At 40.8% G+C, this 24468-nt stretch overlaps 1 protein-coding gene across 2 annotated transcripts in view; it reads left to right on the top strand.

The window, feature by feature from the left end:
* Positions 1–24468, top strand: part of MMP16 (matrix metallopeptidase 16) — a 326417-nt gene that overhangs the window by 222205 nt on the left and 79744 nt on the right. For both annotated transcript variants that reach the window (XM_014610178.3, XM_019486726.2), the window contains 2 exons: positions 16396–16557; positions 19712–19929. In XM_014610178.3, coding sequence (XP_014465664.2) covers positions 16396–16557; positions 19712–19929 — 380 coding nt within the window. The remainder of the gene's footprint in view (positions 1–16395; positions 16558–19711; positions 19930–24468) is intronic.

Here is a 24468-nt window from a genome sequence, read left to right on the forward strand (position 1 = left end):
ACAGTGGTGGCCCTGAGAGCAGAGCGGTGGTGAAATTTGGGGTGGATACAGCAACCTCCCAGCGCTGCCAGCGCCCTCTCCGAGCCTAGCCCCTGCCAAGAAAAGCCCCATGTAGCCCCAGCTGCAGCACACCCCATTCTGCGCCATGCAGCTCTGGGGGAGCACACACGCCCCCCTCCCCCTCCCCTCCGCCCTTCCAGGGTGCAAGCAATGGCAGGAGCCACTCCTCCGCCCTGCCCCCTCCTTCACCACGGGGGTCAACCCCCCCCTGCCCTGCCCCCTCTCTCATCACTGGGGTCCCCCCACGCCCCTACCCTCCACTTCCACCACTCCAGACTTTCCAGTTGGAGGCAGCTGTATCAGAAATCGGATCTGTATCGGCCTATATGCCTCCTTAAATATAAACTATCAGTATTGGTCCCCAAAATCTCTATCAATGCACCCCTACTATTTATAATTTCAAACCTAGCCTGATTCATAATTAATCTAAGCTTCACTAAAATATATAGTCTATATGCAATAATTATAAAAACTCCTTTGGCAACCCACCACTCCATATATACATAAATAATTTCCTTGGGACTGTAACAAAAAAAATTAAAGTCTTCTTTGCAGTGAATGAAGAAATTCTGCTTTTATCTTGTCTCTACATCCATAGAAGAATCTGGAAGATTTTAAATCTGGGGAAATATACAGTGTAAAAATAAAATGTCCTAATTCTCCTAGGTTTCCGTACTCCTGTGTTTCTTATCTGAAAGTGTTCTCCATCTTATGACTAAAAGAGTCATTTTAATGAGTTCTTCATTATTGCTCTCTCCAGTCGAAAAGATCCATACCAATCTCAGGCTCTTTGCTTGATGTCAGGGTCCCTGGACAGAGGCCCTGAACATTAGTAATATCTTTACATATCTCCAGATCTCATACAGCTACCTGCTTTTGTCCTGAGGACATATTCTCCTTGTGGAGGTGGGAGCCAAGGACTTCCATAATATGCAGGCAGCTCAAATAATACAATAGACTATATTACCATATATCTTTAGCATCAAAATGATTTCATTCCTCATTTACTGTAGATATGGTATGGTGGGTGATGCATAAGGCAAGGATTATATAAGAATCTATGTTTTCTTCAATATCTGTCATGTAATATGAATGACATCCTTGAGCTGTAGGAAAAATAGTATAATACTGCATTTTAATATTTGGGAAACAGTATGTGATTTCCTAATTACAAACTTTATCATAATTCCCATGTAAATAAAGGCAGAGGTCAATTTGTGCATGTAGTCCTGACCTTAGCTATTTATTCCTCACTTGAGCATGCTAAAGGTGTGTGTATAGGTCAAGCTTTTGTAGCCTATATTTAGGTTCCTAAGTAAATGGTTTGATTTTGAAAGTGCTAATCATTTAGCACTGCACTGCTGCCTCAAAGCATCTAGAACTGATGTATCAGTTTAGGAAGAGGATTGTAAAAGGGAGATCAAAACAGAACAAGCTAATTTAAAACACAACACTTTTTGCATATTGATGTTTCTCTTCCTTCTATGGACTGGTAATGTTCTTTGAGCTTTTGTTCACATCAATTACGAGTACTTAATGCTTTTAAATATAGATCACTTTCATTTAAGCACAGTGCTATTAAAATGAATGGAAGCTTTGCTGTTGTCCTAAATGAATATAGGAATACAACCAAAGTAATGGGAGTCAACAATTAGGCCTGATCTGCTCAGGTTTTGCCTCAGTAGACCTGTTCTGATGAGGGGTGTGAATTATACCAAAATAATTGTGTTGGTGCAACTCCTGGTGTGGATAATAAACCTGTTAATACCAGTACCAGCCTTAGACTGGTATAGACTGCTCCTATTTCTTTATGTAAGGAAGCCATTCCAGTATATGCAGATTTACTATTATAAAATCTTGGTCTGTACACTGTTACTCTGTTTTTTAAAGGGGTTGTTAATATAGTTACAGTACATACAGGAGAAACTAAATCTATATTTTACATTATTATACCCTTAAAAATAAAAACAACAGCGACCTTAGTTTGTCTAGGGCTGACATGTCCTAGGCTATGTTCTAAACATATGATTGTAGCACAGGTAAACATGCCCTCGCTGGTTTTCACTTAGCCAGCCTAAACATAGGGGTGGTAACTAGAGTATGTTCCCAGAGCTCCCATTGAACTTCCAGGCTGGTTGCTACCTTGTGCTGAAGCTAACCCTGTTTTCCTAGTTAGTGAACCCATGCTAGTTATACTTACTGGGGATACCCTTTCTTTTTATACCCACACCTTCATTTTGTTGTGTAGACATATTCTTTGATAGAGACAGATTTAGCACACTAGTAATTCCATTATCCTGGATCAGAACACTCAATATAAATAGATCAAATGTAAAAAAGTGAAAACAAAAATAATGGATTTGTCATCCTTTCATCTTTTTCATTTATGAGCACCAAGAAAATTTCCTAGATGTCAGACTATAATAGGTATTTTGATCATGAAATGCCATAGTATCAAAAAAATCATATTATTTTAAATTTAAAAAGCCTAAGGGTAATCTAAACAAGTGGCCGTTGGATCACTATTATATAGCATATGGTTATGAACCTGATTTGTAATGATCTGGATGTGAATTAAAATGAAGAATAATAAAACATGCTTAGAAGTTCAGAAAAGGCCAAATGAAATTCATCTCTGTCCAGAGGGATGGCACAAAAACTACACAAATTAAATCCCATATAAGGTTTATAGTAGGGCTTCCAGTGATCCACAGTCCTCTGTGCTAGGGTGAATTTCATCCTTTCTGAATATTGAAAGCGGGAGTTGGGCCTTCCTGACAATATCACACTGGTTTCATTTAATAATAAGATATATGGGGTTTTAAAGCACATGGTGATGATGGTGGGGGAGAGGGGAGGTTAGTCCTTCAGTTCAAGAGCTGTAAGAATCTTAACCTCACAGCATCTTCACGGAGTGACCTAAAAACAAACCTCTGTACAATTACAGTAAACTTTTTTTTGCATCCTCCCTCTAACTTTGCCATTTTGAATGTAGGAACTAGTCCATTTTATTCTCAGGAATGACCCTCAAGGACAGAACAGGGAAGGAGAGCAGGGAACTGTGTGATACATGCTCTGTGCTTATACATATCCAAATATTCAGTCCCAGCATGTGTTCATTCTCACAGCCTTCAGAAAGAAGTGCAAAACTCACTTCTTTGGCTTATTGTTCCCACAGCAACAACTAAAAACAGCAACAGAGAGAGAAGGAAGGAAGAGTACAAATAGATACAGTTGCAGCTGTATTTGTATTTGTATTTGCAGTGCTTGCAATATGGAATATTAGTGAGACTGTTGTAAAGGCAGAGGTAACATTATTTAGTTACCTAGTTATTTGCAGCTACATAAAGAGGACTGCTGTATTTCTAAGTCTCAAATTTGAAGGTGCAAATTTGAAACCAGATCTTGATTAAAGGTGGGCATTTATGAAGATTTCCTTTTCAAAATCAAAATGCTGATGGAAAAATTGTGTTCTCTAATTTAAATATGTAGTTTCTAAAGATGCCCATCCCTACTCTGTTGAGATCAAAGTATTACTTTTAAAACATACCATTTTAAAAGATTTTATTACTATAACAATGGCAATTTGTTTTTAAAAATTCATTAGTTAATGGAAAAGTTGTGTTCTTTGGAGTTTTTATAGTATGGTACCAACAGGCACCAGTTTTTCAACTAAGTTTTATTGAATACATTTTCTTCCAAGCACTGAATCTCATAATCCTGAATATTACACTGATTTAGATCTGCTTCTTTTTTCAGAAAAAAACACATAAACCAAATAGCAGAAATTAAATAATAAGGACTATATGATGATCTGTATAGTAAGCAATTTTACACTGGATGATTATGTAGAATATGGAATAATGTAGTATCAGATAGCAGGGCTGGTAATGGAAACTGTAGAGAGGTGCACTACTTTAGCTGGGTTTCCTCAGAGCCAGAAACAAGACAAGCATAATGTCTTCTGAGCTGTGTAAGTGCAATAGGAGCATAACCACTGCTACATCTTTGAAAGGAAACAGCATTTACAATTACCTCTCCTCTCCCATCTCTATCTGGTTCCCTTTTCAGTGTGTAGAAAGGTTGGTAGCTAGCAGTTTAGATACTGTCAATCTAATCCTCAGATTCCCTGAATGTGCAGTGACTGATTGTGGAGAAACAAAAGAGCGTCTTTTCATCAGTGCCTTTTAAAAAGAAAATGAAGACAGATAAATTCCTCCCTGTACAAACTGTTTACTAGATAGCAGTAGAATGCTTTCTGCGGTACAATAAATGCAATTGTAAATCTGTAGCATATCATCCATCATTCATCCTTCTATCCTTCTATGTACACACCAATATATGGTATTAAAGGTGAACTCCTTTTAAAGGTGTGACTTTCTTCAGACACCATTACTAATCATGCTAATTAACTTTTCTTTTTTAAAAAGTCTATTCAGAATCAAACATTGGAAGAAATCATATGCGTATTCCAAATCTTTTTTCTAACTCCACGTGACTTTAGCAAACCACAGTCCATTATCACTGAAGCACTGAACAGTCATTCTGCACCACAGCACGTATCTTCCTGGCAAATTTCAAGCATCTGAAGTCTCCCACTGATCCTCTGGTCTGTTTTAAGAATGCTTTTGAATAATAGATGTGTAACATTTAATTTATATTGTACATTATATTCTATATTATATTTTATAACACAGACATGCACACAGAGACATATATATCCAATGGGAAAAATAAGTTTCTTACTCTTAATGTTTTCATATTGGCACAATGGATGAACCACATATCCCTGTATGTGTGTGTGTGTGTGTATATATATATATATACACACACACACACACACTATATTCTATATAGAAATATAAGTGTGAATGTTGAGAAACTTGTAACCAATGATCCCTTGGATTGAAAACACTTGCACAACCTTCACTATACATGCTTATACAACTCATACAACTGTGCCATGTATACGTGTGTGTGTGTGTGTGTGTGTGTGTGTGTGTGTGTGTGTGTGTGTACTATATATATGGTAGTTATAATAGAATACACTGTTACATACGTTTAAATTTTCATTGTTGAAATGAGTCCAAAAGCTAAGCTGATGAAGAGCAGGAGAGAATATCGCTCATATCATTAGCTGGTAAAATAACAAAGTGAAAATTAAGCAATAACAAAAAAGAATAGTAAGTTAGATTTATAATATTTTTTTCTGCTTCCTATGTAACTGTAAGAAACCTGCTGATCATTTTGTAGAACATAGTTTTAGCATCTGTAATATGGCAAGTCAACAGTAAGAATGAAATCCATGTTGAACTTTAAACAATATACACATGAAACACAAATTGATTGCTATCAAACATATATTATTTTCTTGAAAACTTGCCAAGTTAGACTTTTAGGGCATCTTTACACATGCTTTGGTGTCAGAGGTAGGGGGCGCTTTAATTAGACTGGCTTTTGGGAGCCATTCTAATTAAAGCACCTGCAGCATCTTGTATATTCAGCATCCTGCACTTGAAAACAGCAGAGGGGGTGCTTTAACTAAAGGTCATTCAACAAGCTTTAGTTAAAGCACCCCTGTAACCATTTTGAAACAGGGGGACACTGAATACATGTGATGCCAAAGCTGCTGGTGCATGCTAATTAGCATACGTCAGAGCAGGCGTCCAGCACGTGTGTAGGTGCCCAAAGTGCTCTGAGTTTTATAGTACTGCCACAAAAAAAAGTATTATTTTGGAGAATTGTTTGGTAAATATTAGGATTGCAGTAGAACTGTGCTTTGTTTGGATTTATGTTTTTGGTATTTTTTATTTTTCTTATGCTAAGCAATTTTTCATATATTTTTCTTCTGTTTTTTTCCCTCCCTATAGTAACCATTTATTTTATTTTTCAGCCTGGTTTGGATTTTAAGACTCTGCATTGCTTTTTAAAACAGGGGTGAACAATTACTACATTGCTTTTTAGAACAGGGGTGAGCAATTACTGGAGAGCCACTTAACAAGTTTTGGTGAGCTGTCAAAGGCCGCGCACACAAAATCTTTCAGAAGATGTTTTGTAGTGGGTAGCAGACAGACCAGGATATGACACTAAAAATCTTACATTGAAAGAAATGAAGTCCAAGTTTGGATCCTGTTTTGTTAATACGACCTGAGTGAAGAATTATTTCGAGTTCTTGCAATGTTGATGAAACTAAAGTGGTCTAGTCCCATCTCCAGCAGCTACTTTGGCTAAGCATTTGAGTTTGGTAAGATCAGCTTAAAATGGAGGACCACCAAATGGACACATTTGCACTTGACAGATGTGTGCTCAGGATTCTTTAGGCTGAAATTGAAAATATTTGGAGAAAGATACTCCATCTGAAGAGAAAAAAAGAGCACAGCTTCTCTTTTCTTGATGAGTGTAAAAGGATGTCACAGTGGCATTGTGAAGTTGTAGATAATTATCTGCTCCCCAAGTCATAGGGTAATTCTGAAAGTGATAATAGCAGCCAAGTATTAGAAATATAATGATTTAAAGGAGAATGAAGATACTAATAAAACTCTTATATCTCCATTTAAATCCTATCTGCCTGGGTTTGACAAGGAATCTAGAACTGGTTTAAACTTAACTTTTTTAACTAATTTAGGGTAACTGGTTGTAGTATAGCCTCCAGTTGTGGTGCAGTTTAAAGGTTGTGGTGCAGTTGTGGCCCTCTGTGCCTCTGACTGCGAATAGCAAATATGTTCTCTGAAATGGTTGCTGTGACTTATGGAAGTGTTTGAAGTATCTGAATAAGTTCCATCAGCACAGGGAGAAGATAGAGAGTACTAGCCTGTCTGCTGCATCCCACTTCCTGCTCTACAACCCCAAGAAACAGCTGTGCTATGAGCTGGAAACTCTTTAAGCAACTGTTCTTATTCTGTGACTACTGTGTAATAGTTTGCCTGCAGTGAAGGACACTGACTTATTTTTATTCCCTTTACACTGAGTTGAACAACTAGAGCAAAATAAAATTTAAAATCTCCCCTAGAGTATCTCCCCTTGCTGTTTTAGAAATGATACTACTTTCAAGCATTAAAGATTAGACACTACATACACAGCACTCTGTGTTCCATCCCTCCCCTCACCCCAACATTAAGTCAGTCAAATCATATAACATAAAATTAACTTGAATAATGTTAAAATTATTGTAAGCAGGTTCAGCAGACATAGTGACCAACCCACTGGAGAGAAGGCCTCAGATTGGATAATACCCTTGATTATGAGCTTGTGAGCCTTGGAGCTTTTTGGCAAATATTTTTTTATGAGGGCCCAAAGGAAGAGAGAGTTTAGTTTTGAATATTTATCATAGAATCATAGAAAATTCGGGTTGGAAGGGACCTCAGGAGATCATCTAGTCCAACCCCCAGCTCAAAGCTGGACCATCCCCAATGAGATCATTCCAGCCAGGGCTTTGTTGAGCTGGGCCTTAAAAACCTCTAAGGATGGAGCATAGGCGACTGGTAGGGGGTGCATGTGCCCCTCCTGACAGGCTGGTGCCCCCCTTGACAGCTGACACTGATGCTTTTGGAGTGCTTCACCACCCTCCTTGTGAGAAAGTTTTCCTAATATCCAACCCAAACCTCTCTTGAGATGCTTGCTCTTTGTTCAATCATCTATCATCACTGAGAATAGTCTAGTTCCATCCTCCTTGGAACCACCCTTCAGGTAGTTAAAGGTGGCTACTAAATACCCCCTCAGTCTTCTCTTCTGCAGACTAAACAAGCCCAGTTCCCTCAGTCTCTTTTTATAAATCATGTGTGCCAGCCCCACAAAAAGAAAAATCTTTGTTTATAGTAAAAATAAGTTAATAAAGGGTGGAAATGAACAGAAAAACAATATTCGACATACCTTAGTACATTGGTGGACTATATTCCTTCCTGTCCTTTTTAAATGCCCTTGCAAATGTTCTCTTGTTCATCATCAGGGATCCTGGTTTTCTCTGATAAAAAAAAATCACAAATTCTCTGATGAAAAATTGCAAATTCTCTGACAAGAACCCCCAAATCCATTATTCAAATTGAAAGCCCCCTGCAGCACCCCCCAACCCTGCTGGTGCCCCTCACTGCCCCCAGAGTCCCTCCAATACTGCTGGTGCCCTTCACTGCCCCCACAACAGCCCCCCTGCCCTACTCGTGGTTCCTGCCCCCCACCCACAGCCTCTGCCCCCCAGCCCGGCTGGAGAGGGCCCCAGCTGCCAGGGCTATGGGGCCAGGGACCCAAGTCTGCAGCTCCCTGCCCGCAACCGCAGGCAGCTGCAGGAGAAGCAGCATGGAGCCAGCTCCCCCACCGCTGCTGCCTGCTCAGGTGAGACTGGGGCTGGGGCCAGGTCCTGGCTCACCCCAGCCCTGCCGGTGCACCTGCCAGCCATGACCTGCAAACCCCCAGCCCTGCCAGATGGACCCCCAGCCCCCTGCAAGCCCCACTTACCTCAGGTTCCAGGAGAAAAGTGAGGCTGAGCACAGCTGTGGCTGACTGAGAGCCTCAGGCCCTGCCCTTCCCCTCCACCTCTGAGCAGAGCTGTGGTTTCCCGCCCTGTTTGCAAATAGCTTTTGCAGGCTGGAGCTCAGCCAGCCTACAAGAGCTATTTGCAAAAGCAGGGAATCCATGGGTTTCTCTGCCAAAAGGAGAAATCTGTGTTTTCTCTCTGTGGTTTTCTCTGTTTTTTTCCATGGGAAATGGAAAACCCGGATCACTGTTCATCATATATAAGGGGTTGGTCAAGAAATTGTCAGTAATGGCAGTTGTGAATTAGTTGCACATAATTATCTAAGGTTAAACCTTGGTTGGGGGAGAGGTTTTAGCTCTCCAAAAAGCGTTCCTCATAACATCAGTCAGAATTTCTCAGACCTGTTGCACTATAGTCTCTAATCTTAGCTCTTATAACTCTGGTGTCTCCTTTAACGTACTAAAAATACATGAAGTGTTTTCTTTAACGTATGTAGAGAAATATATTATCATAATAATATTTTAGATTACAAATAAGAGAACAAACTTTTATTCTTCATTTTTGGAGGTACATTATGCTAATTTTGGAAAGACGTGTTTCTTTTTCATGGCTCCACTAAGTAAAAAGCCTGTTTATTTAATTTTCAGATCTCTGGGCTCAGGTACCAAGAAAATGAAAGAAAAACATCTGTCAGTTACATGTAGAGTCCTAGCTTTGATTGTTTCAACACTCATTGAAACCTATATTTTAAAAGCCATCCTACTCATAGTCATAGTCATAGTAGCTAGGGTCAGAAGGGACCTAAACAGATCATCAAATCTAACCCTTGGGCAGGAACGGATGGGGGGGTCATATGACTCCAGTCAGGTGTCTGTCCAGCTGCCTCTTAAAGACCCCCAAGGTAGGAATGAGCACCACTTCCCTCGGAAGTTGGTTCCAGGTCCTAGCTCCCCTAACTGTAAAGTAATGCCTCCTGATGTCTAGCCTGTACCTGCTCTCAATCAACTTGTGGCCATTATTTCTAGTTACCCCGTGTGGTGCCCGGGGGAACAGGGCATCTCCTATTCCCTGCTGATCCCCCCCTGGTGAATTTATAGACAGCCACCAGCTCCCCCTTCAGCCTTCCCTTGTGGAGGCAGAATAAGTTCAGGCCCTCTAGTCTCTCTTCATAGGGCCTGCCCCGCTGCCACCTCATCATGTGAGTGGCCCTCCTCTGGACCCTCCAAATGCTAGCCACATCTCTCTTGAAGTGCGGCACCCAAAACCGGATGCAGTACTCCAACTGCGGCCTGACCAATGCTGCATAGATTGGGAGGATCACCTCCCTGGACCTGCTTGTGATTCATCTGTGGATGCATGACAAGATGTGGTTAGCCTTACTGACAGCTTCCTCGCATTGGCAGCTCATGTTTAACCTAGAGTCAACAATGATTCCAAGATCCCTTTCCACCTCTGTGCTGACAAGAAGGGTGTTCCCCAGCCTATAGGTATGCTGCTGGTTTCTTCTCCCTAGGTGCAGTACCCTGCACTTGTCCATGTTGAATATCATCCTATTCTCATCTGCCCATCTCTGTAACCTGTCCAGATCTAGCTGGATTCTATCCCTCCCTTCTGGTGTGCCCACTTCACCCCACATCTTGGTGTCATCAGTGAACTTGGATAACAAGCTTTCCACCCCCTCATCCAAATCATTGATAAAGATGTTGAACAGTACAGGCTCGAGGACGGAGCCCTGGGAAACTCCACTGCCCACATCCCTCCAGGTCGAAAAGGACCCATCCACCACCATTCTCTATGTCTGACCATCCAGCTAATTAGCCACCCATCTGACTGTGTAGGCATCAATGCTGCAGTCACCTGGGTTGGGAGACAGTGTCAAAGGCCTTCTTAAAGTCCAGGAAGAAGACATCTACCCCCACGCCTTCGTCCAAGGACGTTGTGACCTGATCGTAAAAGGAAATAAGGTTAGTTTGACAGGATCTTCCTTTAATGAACCCATGTTGGTTCCCCCTGAGCATGATCTCCCTTGCTGGTCCCTCACAGATGTGCTCCTTAATGATTTTCTTAAAGATCTTCCCCAGGACTGAGGTAAGACTGACGGGCCTATAGTTACCTGGGTCCTCCTTTCTCCCTTTCTTGTAAATGGGGGCCACATTGGCCTTTTTCCAGTCATCCGGCACCTGACCAGAGCTCCATGAGTGCTCATATATAGCCATGCCAGGGGCCCTGCAATGACCCCCACCAATTCCCTCAGCACCCTTGGATGAAGAACATCTGGGCCTGCTGATTTGAACACATCCAGCCCCTCCAGAAGTTCCCTAACTACGTCATCCCTAACTTTAGGCTTGGCAGTGCCTCCACTGAGTCCTTCCATACTCCTGGTGGGGAAGATGTCCCAGTCCCTGCTCAGAAAAATGGAGGCAAAGAATTTGTTAAAGATGTCCGCTTTTTCATTTGCAGCAATCAACAGATTGCCAAGCGTGTCCTGCAGGGGCCCTACGTTACCTGGTACCTTCTTCTTGCTCCCAGTGTATTTGAAAAAGGACTTTTTGTTATCCTTAATCCTGGTCACCAGCCCCAGTTCCATCTCAGCCTTGGCCTTCCTAACAGCCACCCTATAGCCTCAAGCAACGGAGGTGTGATCCTCTTTGGTAATAGCCCCTTGCTTCCATCAGATGTATGCCTCCTTTTTAGTGCTCAGGCATTCCTAAATGCCCTTGCTGAGCCATGGGGGCTTTTTAGCACTCTTACCCTCCTTGGTATGCCTTAGGACTGACTCCCTTTGGGCTCAGAGGATTGTCTCCTTGAGGAACTACCATCCATCTTGGAATCCCATCTCCCCGAAACTTTGGGATCCCAATGCCTCTCATACTAGTCTTAACTTACTGAAGTCACCCCTCATGACATCAAGGACTTCCGCCTTACTGCTAGCCCTTGACACCTTGCGCTGGATAGTGAATTTCAGCAAGCAATGATCACTATCACCCAGGTGGCCGAGAACCTGCAATTCCCTCAGCAGGTTATCGCCTGTGGCAAGGAACAGGTCCAGGCACTGTGCACCTCATGGGTTAGGTGGAGGTCCTGTATCTTGTTTAGGAATTTATGTGAGCAGTCAGACTGCTGGGACAGTCTTATATATGAAATATTGAATGTCAGGTATTCACCATTTCTTATTAATTCAGGTTAGGGTTTATCTCAGCACGTTGGTAATAGAAACACTTGAAAAATTGGAGGCACGATCAAATTGGTTTTTAAAACACATAACTAATTCCACCTGTTCTTTGATATTTTTTTTTTGGTTTGTTTGGTTTTGTTTGTTTGTTTGTTTTTGCAATATGATTCTGAAAATAAGTGTTGTAGCTGAATTGGAATTTGTAAGAACTGAGGTGCACTTTGGTTTCTTATAGGCCTGAATCCTCCTCTATTAACATAAGCAACCCCTCAGTTTCTCTAGATACAAGATAAGAGAAACAGTTTCAGGGAGAGGAAGAAATACACAAAAGAGAGCTATCTCTCTTAAAATCACTCTTCATCTCCCTATTCCTATAGAATCATTGAAAATTATGGTTTCATAGTTCCATAGTTTGTAGGGTCAGAAGGGACCTTGACAGATCATCAAGTCCGGCCCCCTGCCATGGCAGGAAACAGCACTGGGGTCAAATGACCCCAGCAAGGTATTCATCTAGCCTCCTCTTAAAGAACCCCAGGGTAGGAGCCAGCACCACTTCTCTTGGAAGTTGGTTCCAGATCCTAGCCACCCTGACTGTGAAGTAGCACCTCCTGATGTCTAGTCTAAATCTACCCTCTGCCACCTTGTGACCATTATTTCTAGTCACTCCTGGGAGTGCTCGGGGGAACAGGGACTCCCCCAGTGTCTGCTGGTCCCCCCTGACTAGTTTGTAACAGGCCATTAGATTCCCCCTCAGCCTTCTCTTGTGGAGGCTGAACAGGTTCAGGTCCCTTAGCCTCGCCTCGTAGGGCCTGCCCTGCTGCCTCCTGATCATGTGAGTGGCCCTCCTCTGGACCCTCTCAATACTGTCCACATCCCTCCTGAAGTGCAGCACCCAGAACTGGATGCAGTACTCCAACTGCGGCCTGACCAGTGCCACGTAGAGGGGGAGGATCACCGCCTTGTACCTGCTTGAGTTGCATCTGTGGATGCATGACAAGGTACGGTTGGCCTTCCTGACCGCATCCCCACACTGTCGGCCCATGTTCATTTTCGTATCAATAATGACTCCCAAGATACTTTTCTGCCTCTGCACTGACGAGAACAGAGTTCCCCAGCCTATAGGTATACTGCTGGTTCTTCCTCCCCAGGTGCAGCACCTTGCACTTGTCAGTGTTGAAACCCATCCTGTTCTCATCTGCCCACCCCTGTAACCTGTCTACGTCTGATTGCAGCCTATTCCTCCCTTCTAGCATGCCCACATCCCCCCACATCTTAGTGTCATCAACAAATTTTAATAGGGTGCTTTTTACCCCCTCGTCCAAGTCACTGATGAAGATGTTGAACAGTGCAGGTCTGAGGACCGAGCCCTGGGGGGGACCCACTGCCCACATCCCTCCAGGTCAAAAATGACCCGTCCACAACCACTCTCCGGGTGCGGCCCTCCAGCCAGTTAGTGACCCATTTGACTGTGTAGGTGTCGACATCACAGTCCCCTAGTTTTTTAATGAGAATGGGGTGAGAGACAGTGTCGAAGGCCTTTCTGAAGTCCAGAAAGACTACGTCCACTGCTACCCCTGCATCTAAGGATTTTGTGACCTGGTCATAGAAGGCCACCAGGTTGGTCTGACAGGACCTGCCTCTAATGAACTCATGTTGGTTGCCCCTAAGCATAACCTCCCCTGCTGGCCCCTCGTGGACATGCGCCAGGATAATTCTCTCAAAAAGCTTACCCAGGATCGAGGTAAGACTAACTGGCCTATAGTTCCCTGGAAAGGGAACCTGAGGGACCTGGAAGGGACCTCAGGAGGTCATCTAGTCCAACTCCCTGCTCAAATCCCCAGCTATATCATCCCAGCCAAGGCTTTGTCTAGTAGGTTTTAAAAACCTCCAAGGATGGAAATTCCACAACCTCTCTGGGTAACCTGTGCTCTTGTAGAATAGGAAATTGATAGGTAGCATGGAAGCATTGAGCTGTTTAGGTGGGAAATTACTTGGTTTGAAGACTATGCCCTTTAGCTATTTCTTTTTGGGTAAGGGAAAAACCATCTTGCTCAAAAGGAAAATGTGAAGAAAATTCCACTGTTATTATTTATAATTTATATTTGAGCAACAGCAGGAGATCCAGATTTGGCTCCCTTTGTCAGTAGTCACTATACAAATATGCAGAAGTGATAGTTCTGTCCCAGGGACTTTCATTTTAAGTGGTGTGTGTTGATTCAGTTTCCTTTCCCCTACCTGGATTAGTCTGTCCTTTACATCTTTGCTGGCACTATTTGGTATGGCTACAAAAAACAAAGCTTATGGACCCAGCCTTAAAACCTTTACACATGTAGTCCCACTGGCTTAAATAGATCAACTTATGTTCTAGATGTTTGCACAATTAAAATTAATATTTTACAAGGTAAAAGTCTTGGAAAAGCAAATAGACAATAAGGGCACATCCAGACAAATATGTGTGTGTGTTTCCCCAGGGACAAATAGCAGCAGCACATAATTTCATGCTTCATGTGTGCTCTGGCATGCAGCAAGTTGCCCCGAGTGGGGTAGAGGAGGCTGGGGCTAGCACTTGGGGTTGGCCCCAGCAGCCTTACCTAGGATCCTGACATCGTCCTGGGGCTCCAGTGGTGGTGATCCAAATACACGGAGCTTACTAGCAACTGGAATGTGGCTTCAGCTCGCCAGGCTCTGGTTTCAGGCAACATACACTGCTGCTACGTGCACCTCCCTACTTTTTTTGGCACAGGATTTTTTTGCACCAAGTTCTCCCAGTGTCAAAAAAACCCCACCACATTGCAAATTAGCAATGCAGTGAATGCCTGCATGTGCAGCGCGTGTGGTTCATGGTGCCACAAACCACACAAGCGTGCTCTTCTGGATAAGCCCTGATTGTCACAGGAGACAGTTAATGAAAGTTGATTTACAATAGACAATTTCTGGTCTGGATACGTGGTGCTTACATTTTTGGCCCTATTTGGCAGATGAATGGTGCAGAGCCAGTTTGCGGGATGGATGGGGCGCATGCTGCTCCTAGCCTGGGGCACCACCTGACTGGATCCCATACTGACCCTGCATGCCAGGGTTAGCCTCCAAGGGCATCACTCTCCCCTTGCAAGGCCCATTGGGGAGCTCCATGGACACGATTACACAGTGCCCTGGGCTGGATCTGGCCCACAGACCAAAGTTGAGCATCCCTGGTCTAGATCTTTATACCAGGTTCAAGGCCTCTATCTCTAGTTTTAGCAAGGCTGCAATAATTCCATAGATCAGAATTTCTAATTGTTCTCAACTACTTGTAATAAAAATCAAGTGTTGCTGTGAACAATTTTTAAGTGAAATCTGTATGCTAATACCAGTTTGATTTCTTTTATGGATTTCCAAAAAGATATAAACATAATGTGAGCATGTCTATATTTGTTCTCTAGTACATAATAATAACTGGGCACACATGCAGTTAATGCGCAGCAATAAACTTTGGCACATATCACTCTGGAGTTCATTGCTCCTGGGTGCTGTGCCCAGGATTGCAGCACGTTGAGCTGGGTCAGAGCATCCCTGAATGGTAGGGAGCCTGGGGGAGGGGGTCAGCCTGCCAGCCCAGGGTTGCTCTGACTTGGTTCAACATGCTGCGAAGGGACTGGCTGGGGCACAAGCATGGGGGTAAGCAAAACCCACATGTCTCAGCCAGCTGGGTCAGCATCTACATGTGCATTGCTGAGGAGTAAAAATGCCACTGTAGCATAGTACTTCTGTTTACAAATACTAACCTACACCACTGGAGTTAATTGGTATACTCCATCCTCATAGTACTGCACATGTAGATGCTGGGACGTTTCCTGTAGAGCTAATTAAAGAACTCCACAGTAAACATCTTGTGTAGACGCACTCACTGAAAAAGGAAACGATATGCGTCATGTTCAGTAAATTATTTTAATCTTTTCCATCTTAGTAACTGGAAATGCTTCATATTTGGTTATTATTAATAGCTATTTAAAAACAAAAGCTTCTAATTCTTATATAGCCATTTACCTATGTAAAGAGAACACAAAGTACTGAATTTGCTTACTTCCCACTGCAAAATAAATAAATAAAAGTGGTTCGTATTTGACAGAGGTAATGGGAGACCTACCTGTACCTTTATCTGTATAATGATTTCAGTTGGGCTGATTCAGAAATGGACACCATGTACAGGTCATCAGCAGGGGTCTGATTGGAAACAGTTGGAAAACTAAGGCTCTCTGCAGGATTTGTCCTAAATAGGAAGTGCTCATTTTGTGAAGTTTACCGCATGTGGCATAGAGATTTTCCTTCAGAGCTTAAGACTATTTTTGTAACATAAACATTTTAATCAGTCTTGTAGGATTAAAGTAGACTTTGAAATGGTATGTGAGCTAGCCATGGTTGCAGGACTGATGCTCACTAACTGTGTGCACACTACAACACTGTTTAAATGAAGATGAGTATGTTCACTGGTATCCATCAGAGGATCACCATATCGCTGACATCATAAAGTGATAATCATCATAGTCTTGTTAAAAAAAACAAAACTGCCTGCCACTGCTCAAGTGATCCCCTAGATGTTGACTCTTGGTTTCTTCTGGTAAAATATATTTTACCAATTAACGTATCTTTCGTTATGGTATTAGCCTTGTATTATTGTTCATATTATTATAAAGCACTTCCTTTTTTGTTTCCATAGGGAATGATCTCTTTCTAGTTGCAGTGCATGAACTGGGGCATGCTCTAGGCTTGGAGCATTCCAACGACCCCACTGCAATTATGGCTCCATTTTACCAGTATATGGAAACTGACAACTTCAAACTACCTACTGATGATTTACAAGGCATCCAGAAGATATATGGTATGTTATTATACATGTGAGGCATTTTGCTTAAGAACATTTTTGGGCAAGAAGGGAAAAAATATAGTGTTTGTTAGTGCAGTCTGTCAGCCATAGTCTCAGAGGCCTTGAATTCTTGCTATGAGGAAGCTAAGGATTCTGATGAAGCTCTCTTATTTAGTCTCTCACTGTTCACAGCCTTAATCTAAATCTGCACTCAGCTGGAATGACAACCTTAAATATTTTAAATGGTAGTAAAGAATATGTGCAGAGAAATCCCAAACTATTAAAATATTAAGATATGAAAGCTTAAACCTTAACAAGCTTATTTCCACAGTACTCTGAGCTCATATAAATGGATGAATGGGTTGTTTGTGCATTTATCTGTTATAATACTCTGCAGTTCCCTGGGTACAGTAATTTTGTGGTCCCAGCAAGCCCCCTATTGTGATAAATATAGTAAATTGATCTCAAAACTATGTTATTACCAACCCAAGTTTTGAACAACAGAGGAAAAAAGTTCCAGTCTTTAAAATATCCATGTACTTGGCTTTAGTGAACCGAAATGAAAGAAACATCCAGTGTAAATAAATTCTAAATTTATTGTGTTAGTTTAAGAAATCAAGTTAATTGGAGGAAAAAACAATTTACTAATTGTAGGTTTAACTCCTACAATTCCTACATTAATGTTTCTGACATTTCCAGGGGCACTTTTTCCTACATAGTTTTAAAGAGCTCGACACCTGTAGTTTAGCTATTAACGACTCTGCTTTGCTAATTTAATTGAGTGCTTTTAGTATTACAGTGAAAGATACATACTATTTGTATGTAAATGCCAAGTAACCAGTAGATATCATTTGCATTTGAAAATAGTATAGTTTAAGTTCACTAATTTGTTTTGCATTCATTAGTTTTTCAATTTAAATGTCTGAGTGGTAAGTGTTCTCTCAGGGTTAAACTGAATATTAACAGGATTATATTTCCTGCTAGTCTTTACTGTTAGGAAAGCCATCTCAATTAGTGTAGGATAATAGTGTACCTCCAACTGAAAGCCAGCTACATCCATGTTAAATATTCTAATATTAAGTTTTTTATTGTCAGACTGTTCCACAGAGGGAACCCAATGACTGGTTATAATTTCTTGCATGTGGTTAAACTGAAAGAAGGTTATTTCTCATGACCTTTTATGTTGGTCTAGCCCTTTAGTCTAGACTAAAGGGCTAGACAAGGATATTTTCCCTTTGCACTAAATATTAAGCTCTGACAGCTGTAGGCTATACTTTTGAAGACATTTGTTACCCCTGGGAAGAAATGTCTGACATCAATAGCAAATTATATATGAAAATTTAATTTGGATTTTGAATCAAATTGATTTCTGTAATACTTGTGTTAAAAGGTTATTTGGATTCAATAAATAATACCTGTATTGAAGTAAACATCTTCTATTTTGCTGAAAACTTCCTGATTAACTGTTAATTATGATTGTCATGCACCTTAAAATTATGAACAAAATACATGATTTATTAGATCTTAGTGATGGTTGTTTGGGGTTGTGTGGGTAATTTAAGATTCCCTTAAATGTTCAATCAGTAAATATTTATCCTTCTAGTTCATTTACCTTGATCAGGTATCAGAAATTCAGATTTCACTGTGAATTTTAGCTTTGTCTCCAGCTACAGAGTTGCTGTTTAACCTACTATCATGCAAATGAGAGAGCTCAGCAAATGAGAGAGCGCAAGCTGCTATGTTATACTGAAATTGTATAATTTAAAAGATCAAAAGAGGAAGTGAGTAGACTTAAAATGCCCTTTCTGCCACCAGACATTTTACTGGTCCTAGGCAAGACATTTTATCCTATACATGAGAAATATTATTAGACCCAGCATTTCTCTAGAAATTGAATGACTTTTTTTCACTTTGCCAATTGTAAATCATATGTTCTGGCATTGAGAGTTTTAATAGCATGAATGTAGACCAGTAGTTTAACTATATATGGACTCGTTACATTATCCTAAATGAGTGTCATCAAAACGTTTATATCATACCACACTTTCACGTGTTCCATTTATTTTTCCAAAAAAAAGAGAAAAAAATATTTTGCAAATGCTATGCAGAGAGTTAGCTAGTTATTTTTGATTTGACTTTGTCTAAGTTCATTTACCTGTGGCAACAGTTGCCTTGTTAGTTGCCATAAGTGCAGTTGTACAGAACTCACATGGAAGTAAAAATGGTAAGGAATTAATTTTAGAAACTTTTAAAGAGCTCTACCATATATTTATGACACATGAAATGCCTGACTCCAACATAAACGTATTCTTTCAATCCTAGAAAAGGGCTTTGTGCCCCATAGGGATATGGGGAAATAACCTTTCCTGGATTGAAAATTTTCCAAACTGTATTCCTGGGGAGTTGCAAGATACTAGATCTTACATCTGTCACTGGTACACAATTAATGTTCTGATCTGCAATTTGGGCCAGCATAAATGGTGGAGTAAGTTCCACTTCTGGGGAAAGAAGGAAGTATTTTTGCGCTTTATGAACTTTCTCTGTGTGAGACAGGTAGTTGCTCAAAAGCTAAAAATATTAGTAATAGTCCCAGAATAGACTAACTAGTAGACTGATGTTTGGATAAGCTAGATAGTCAAGGGTGCAGGATCAGTGCATTTCATTACTTGGTTCTGTCATTTCTCATGTAAATATTCCCACTCAGTATGCAGTGTGTGTGTATGCATAGGTGAATGGATGGATAGATACAGATAATACAGAGGGTATTCAAAAACATGGTATGGTGAGGCTTTTGTTACATACTTGTAAGACAGATTTCCTACATTTTACATAACAGACAAGAGTTTTGTTCTCAACAAGACAGTTTTTCAAAGTTGTTCAAGCACATGCTATAAACAGTTCATGATTTTAAATTTCAGCACCCTTTGCAATCTCTTACCTAACCTTGTTGCTGAATAAAGGAGCGAGGTATCCGTTCTCAAGAAATCATTATTTTTTCCTTTGTTAGTGCCTCAGCTATCTGGAACCAAAACATGCAGAAATCAGAAAAGGAATATCTAATCCAGTCCCCTGTCAATACAGGCTTGTTCCTTACAGTGTACTTTTGTTGCACTTTTGCAATCCTCTTTAAAGTGTGATCTGAATCAGTGTCCTGCTGGTATTTTTAAAGGTCCACCTGACAAGATCCCACCACCAACAAAACCTCTGCCAACAGTGCCCCCACATCGTTCTATCCCTCCAGCTAACCCTGGGAAGAATGATAGGCAGCCAAAACCTCCCCGGCCGCCCACTGGTGACAAACCTTCCTATCCTGGATCCAAACCTAACATCTGTGATGGGAACTTCGACACGCTTGCTATTCTTCGCCGGGAAATGTTTGTTTTCAAGGTAGGAGTCTGTGAATTTTTCAATGTTAGATCCAGTGTCTGCATTTCTACTTTTTTAGAAAACAAACTCTCATTCATCATGCTTCGAATTTCCCAGCCCTCTCACAGTTAGAAAGTTCAAGAAAGAAACTAAAAAATAAATACACAAATGGCTTAAATGTCTAGCAGAGGATTACTATAATGTTCTATTTTGGGAATACAGTCATGTCAGCAGAAACTGGAATGCTTCAAAATTTAAGGGTAAGTAAATGCTGCATGTTATGCAGAGATAAAAAATCATAATTCAGTCATGAATAGGAGTTAATAGGGATGGTCTTATTGGGAATTTAGCTACTTCCAGGCAATGTTGTAGAAATTGTGTCTTTAGCAAACTCTTCTTTAACAAGGGGCCCATAATTTAACTTTATAATTAGCTCAGTCAGTCAAAGGGATATTTTTCATTGTGCTGTAGTTGCATTGATACATGTTTGAGTAAAGGTCTGTGCTAAAAGAATCTTCTTGCAGAAGTTTCAATTCATTTTATTTGGAACCGCGTATGTGTGATACATCTCATACAACCTAGACTAGAAGAAAGCTTTTTTGATGGAAGTACTTAAAACCAAAGAAGCTAAGCACAACTTTTGTTAGAAGCATGATCTAGCAAAACCTTTAGAATCTGTAAACTGAACTAAAACTATAGAAATACAAGAATCATTACATTCTTAAGTAAATTATTGGCTGATAGATAGAAATTTCCAACATTAAACAATAGGTAATAAACTGCCACATAATATACATTGAGGTCCCAATTTTGTGTAAAAATTAACTTGGTAGACTCTTTGTTCTGTAAATATATATGTAATTTGACAATGATACCAAGAGAGAATAGACATTTTCACAATGATACTTAATGTTTTTTCTTGTAGCTTCGGGGGGTTCACAGGCAACATAAGTACTATGATGGATTTATCCTACCACATGGAGCTGCTAATCTAGTAGTCCTTTTCTGCTTCTTTGTTCTTTGCCTTTAATTAGTATTAAATTATTAGATTGTTTTAATGTTTCTTTTAAGAAGAATGTGCTTATTTGCTGGTTATTTTATGTTATTTCATTCAAACTATTGGGTTCCCTTCACAACCCAAAGGGCAAGTGACATTTTTTTTTCCATTAAAACAAAAAAAGCTGAGGATTTTGCCTTTTAGTAGGGTAGTATCTATCATTTCAACACAGCATCTCTTTAAATACTGGTGTTCCTTTCTTGAGGAGTCTTCAGTCTTTGTGAATGAAATGGAAATATTAAGGAAGAATCTCATTTTCTAAGTTGACATTAAACAGGATATTAAAATACCTACTTCCTCCACATATAATCCATCTCAAGAACAACAGAATAGACTCTAATTTATTTTAGACATAAACCAATAAATATTGAAATGTTTGCCTGCTAATACAAATTTTTGGTCTAACTAAGCCTGTGATTTTAAACAAATAGTTACATATAGTTTCTAATTATTTTCTTCCCTTTTTTACTTGAAAAGCTGTAGTCTTTAAGAAAAAATACTTCTAATTTAATTTTGTATGCTAGTCTTGTAATAATTTATTTACCATAAATTCTGTGCATTTAGCAATGGTTCTAAAAAGCAGTTATCAGGAGATTTCATCTGTATTGTCCCACATTCATGCTATCACTTCCAGCCCCCCTCAAGAAGTTTGGGAAGGGGAAAGACATCACCTGAACAAGTGTTCATGTTGGTAGGAATAGAGTTGGGCCTTCTAAGGCCAGATACATAGAGAAGATGCCCTCTGTGAAACTAAGAAAATGGATGAACCCTGTCTTTGCTGATGGATTATCTGATCCTAATTTCCTACTCCTGAAATTAACATAGGACTGGGGTTATTTTCTTGCTATGAGAATTCTGTTAGTTGCCTAAAAAAAGGTAAAATGAGGAAAATTAGAAGGAACTTTTCCTTCACTGCCAGACAACAGCATAACTGAAGGGAGGGGAAGGCAGTAGTAGCCAGGGGCATTGACTTTGGGGGTATGTGGGTAAAAAAAAATAGCCAACATCACTATGAGCATTGTGGTAGCCAGCATTGTCCCATGCTCAGTTACTGCCCAGGGCACAGAGATACCCTGCTGTGCCTCTGCTGCCAGAAGGACCAATGTTTGCTAGTTTGCTTATTTTTTTTCACCTCTCCCTACAATATTTCAGGGACCCAGCAAGATAAGTCAAGAGGTAAGGTTCAGGTTGGCACAGTTTAGCAGGCAGCAGGTGTTTAATGCAGGTATTCATTCCATAGATGATGTAGTTCCATAATAAAGCACAAGTGGAAGTGGATTTAGTGGAAAGTAGATATCTTCTAAATAAGCTGAGGAACAGGGTTGGGCATTCTAAGGTCTGCTTCACAGAGGAGATAACCTCCTTTCCCCAACCCTGTAGCCATTAGGGGTGATGAGGTACTAGCAATGGTCTAGGAACCAGTTGTGGTAGTCAGCCCGCTACAAGGAGGAAGCAATTAGGGAGAGGAACATCACCTATACTTGATGAGTTATGGTTGCCCATATTCTAAATTAGTTAAGTTAATGCAGTTTCAGCTTAGTTAAATCATATCCCTTAAGAGGATAGACTAAAAGAACAAGGATTATTTAGTTTGAAGAAGGGAAGACAAGATAGAGGGGAGATTTGGTAACAGTCTTCAGATACTAGAAGAATGGTTATAGAAAGAATAGTGATAGATTATTCTCTGTAGCAACAGAGCAATGGTCTTAAATTGCAAAAGTGGAAAATTAGATTGGATATTAGGACGACCTTTCTCACTATGAGGTGATTAAGCACTTGAGTAGGCTACCCATACGGGTTGTCAAATCTCCATCCTTTTTGAGAGCTGGTTAGGCAGGTACTTGACTTGGATGGTTTAGTGAAAAATAAACCTGTCTTGAGCAGGGAGTTGGACTAGATAACCTCCTTAGGTCCCTTTTAATCCTACTTTTATATGGTTTTATGATTCTGTTGCTTGCATGTTCTCCTTCTTATCATGTGTCTACAATGTATGTACAACGACGAGTCTTACTAATTGCAAATAGACAAATGTTTATCTCATGGGCCATGTGTAGGCCACAGATGCTAGGTTTGTTCTTGTAATTTTAGAATTGCTTGGGCATATTGAGTACCAAGTCAAAGATCTTGTGCACTGTGAAAAGTTGTCCCCTGATTATTTGTAGTTTAAAGTAGAACTAAGCGTAAGGCTTCCTTTACATGTGTAGGTAAAGGTGCATGTGCATGACAGGAGGCACGATTGTGGAATCGTGCATAAGATCCCCTTGCACCTTATTGCCGGTGCACTGGGAGCCTGATCCTGTGCTCCCCCTGAAGTGGCAAAAAATAAGTTCCCACAGTTGGGAGACCCGTCCATTGAGGGGATCCATCCATGAGGCTAGGGTATCATGGCAGCCATGATCTCCCATGCTCGGGGTTGCATAAAACCCTCAGGCATTGGGGAACTGAGGCAGCCACGCTCCCCAAGGCCCAGGGGTTTCACACTGGGCAAGGTGTGCTTGTGCAGCTGGAAGTCCTGTCAGCCCGCTGCATATGCAAATTAAAGCTTTATAACAACCAGGTATAACATTAGTACACATTTTTAAGGTCTAACTTTATGGCTGGCTGGAGCTTTTTATTGTATTATGAGTACTTTGCACGTGTAGCTGGTCTTAAGGTAATTCCACAGTTAACCAGCTAATTATACAATACCTATAACACGTAGAGGGGGCCTAAAACAGTACAGGTTAAAATGTACTGCCAACTCTCATTGACTTCACCATATTTAATGTACATTATTTAAAAGATATTTGTAAACAAAATAGTTGTAAAACAATTGTTCCTGCTCTGACTCAAGTTGTAAATGCATAAGTCCAAAAATTAACTTGTTCAAGACTTTACACAAATCAGCAAGTAAATGTAGACTTTTGTTGCTGAACCTTTCTGGTAGTGATAATGAGATTTTTGGGGAGAACAAATGAATATTCTTCAAATACACAGGAATTACCTCTGTGTAACTACTTTGTCCTAATACAGTATAACCTCATAAATCTGGATATCAAAAATCCGGCTCTTCCCCCTGCCGCTCTGGGACCAGCCACCCCACCCCCACCCCTGCCACCCTCCTGGATGCAGAGGGGAAAGCTTGTGCACAGCAGCTGCCACTGCCATTCACCACCCCACGCTGCCACTCCATGTGCAGCTGCTGCTCCAGAACCGGCCACTGCTACCCCCTCCCTTGCTCTGCAACCGGCTGCCATGCTGGTTTAAAAAATCCGGCATTTTCAAATTTCCAGCAGGTGATCATTCCCAAGCATGCCGGATTTATGAAGTTATACAGTATATTATACAAACTTGAAGAAGGGGGTGCCTTAGGTTCCCCATTACCGCTATGGTATATGAGGAAGAAGTTTGCTCTCGAGAGAAATATTAATTGAAAGATAGCAATAGCATGTATAGGTTGAATTTTGATCAAGTGTTTTATTCAGATGTGTAAAATCAGTCTCTAATTAGAGTTTTTCTTGAAA

This window comes from Alligator mississippiensis, chromosome 3 (assembly GCF_030867095.1).
Source record: "Alligator mississippiensis isolate rAllMis1 chromosome 3, rAllMis1, whole genome shotgun sequence".
NCBI classification, from domain to species: domain Eukaryota; kingdom Metazoa; phylum Chordata; order Crocodylia; family Alligatoridae; genus Alligator; species Alligator mississippiensis.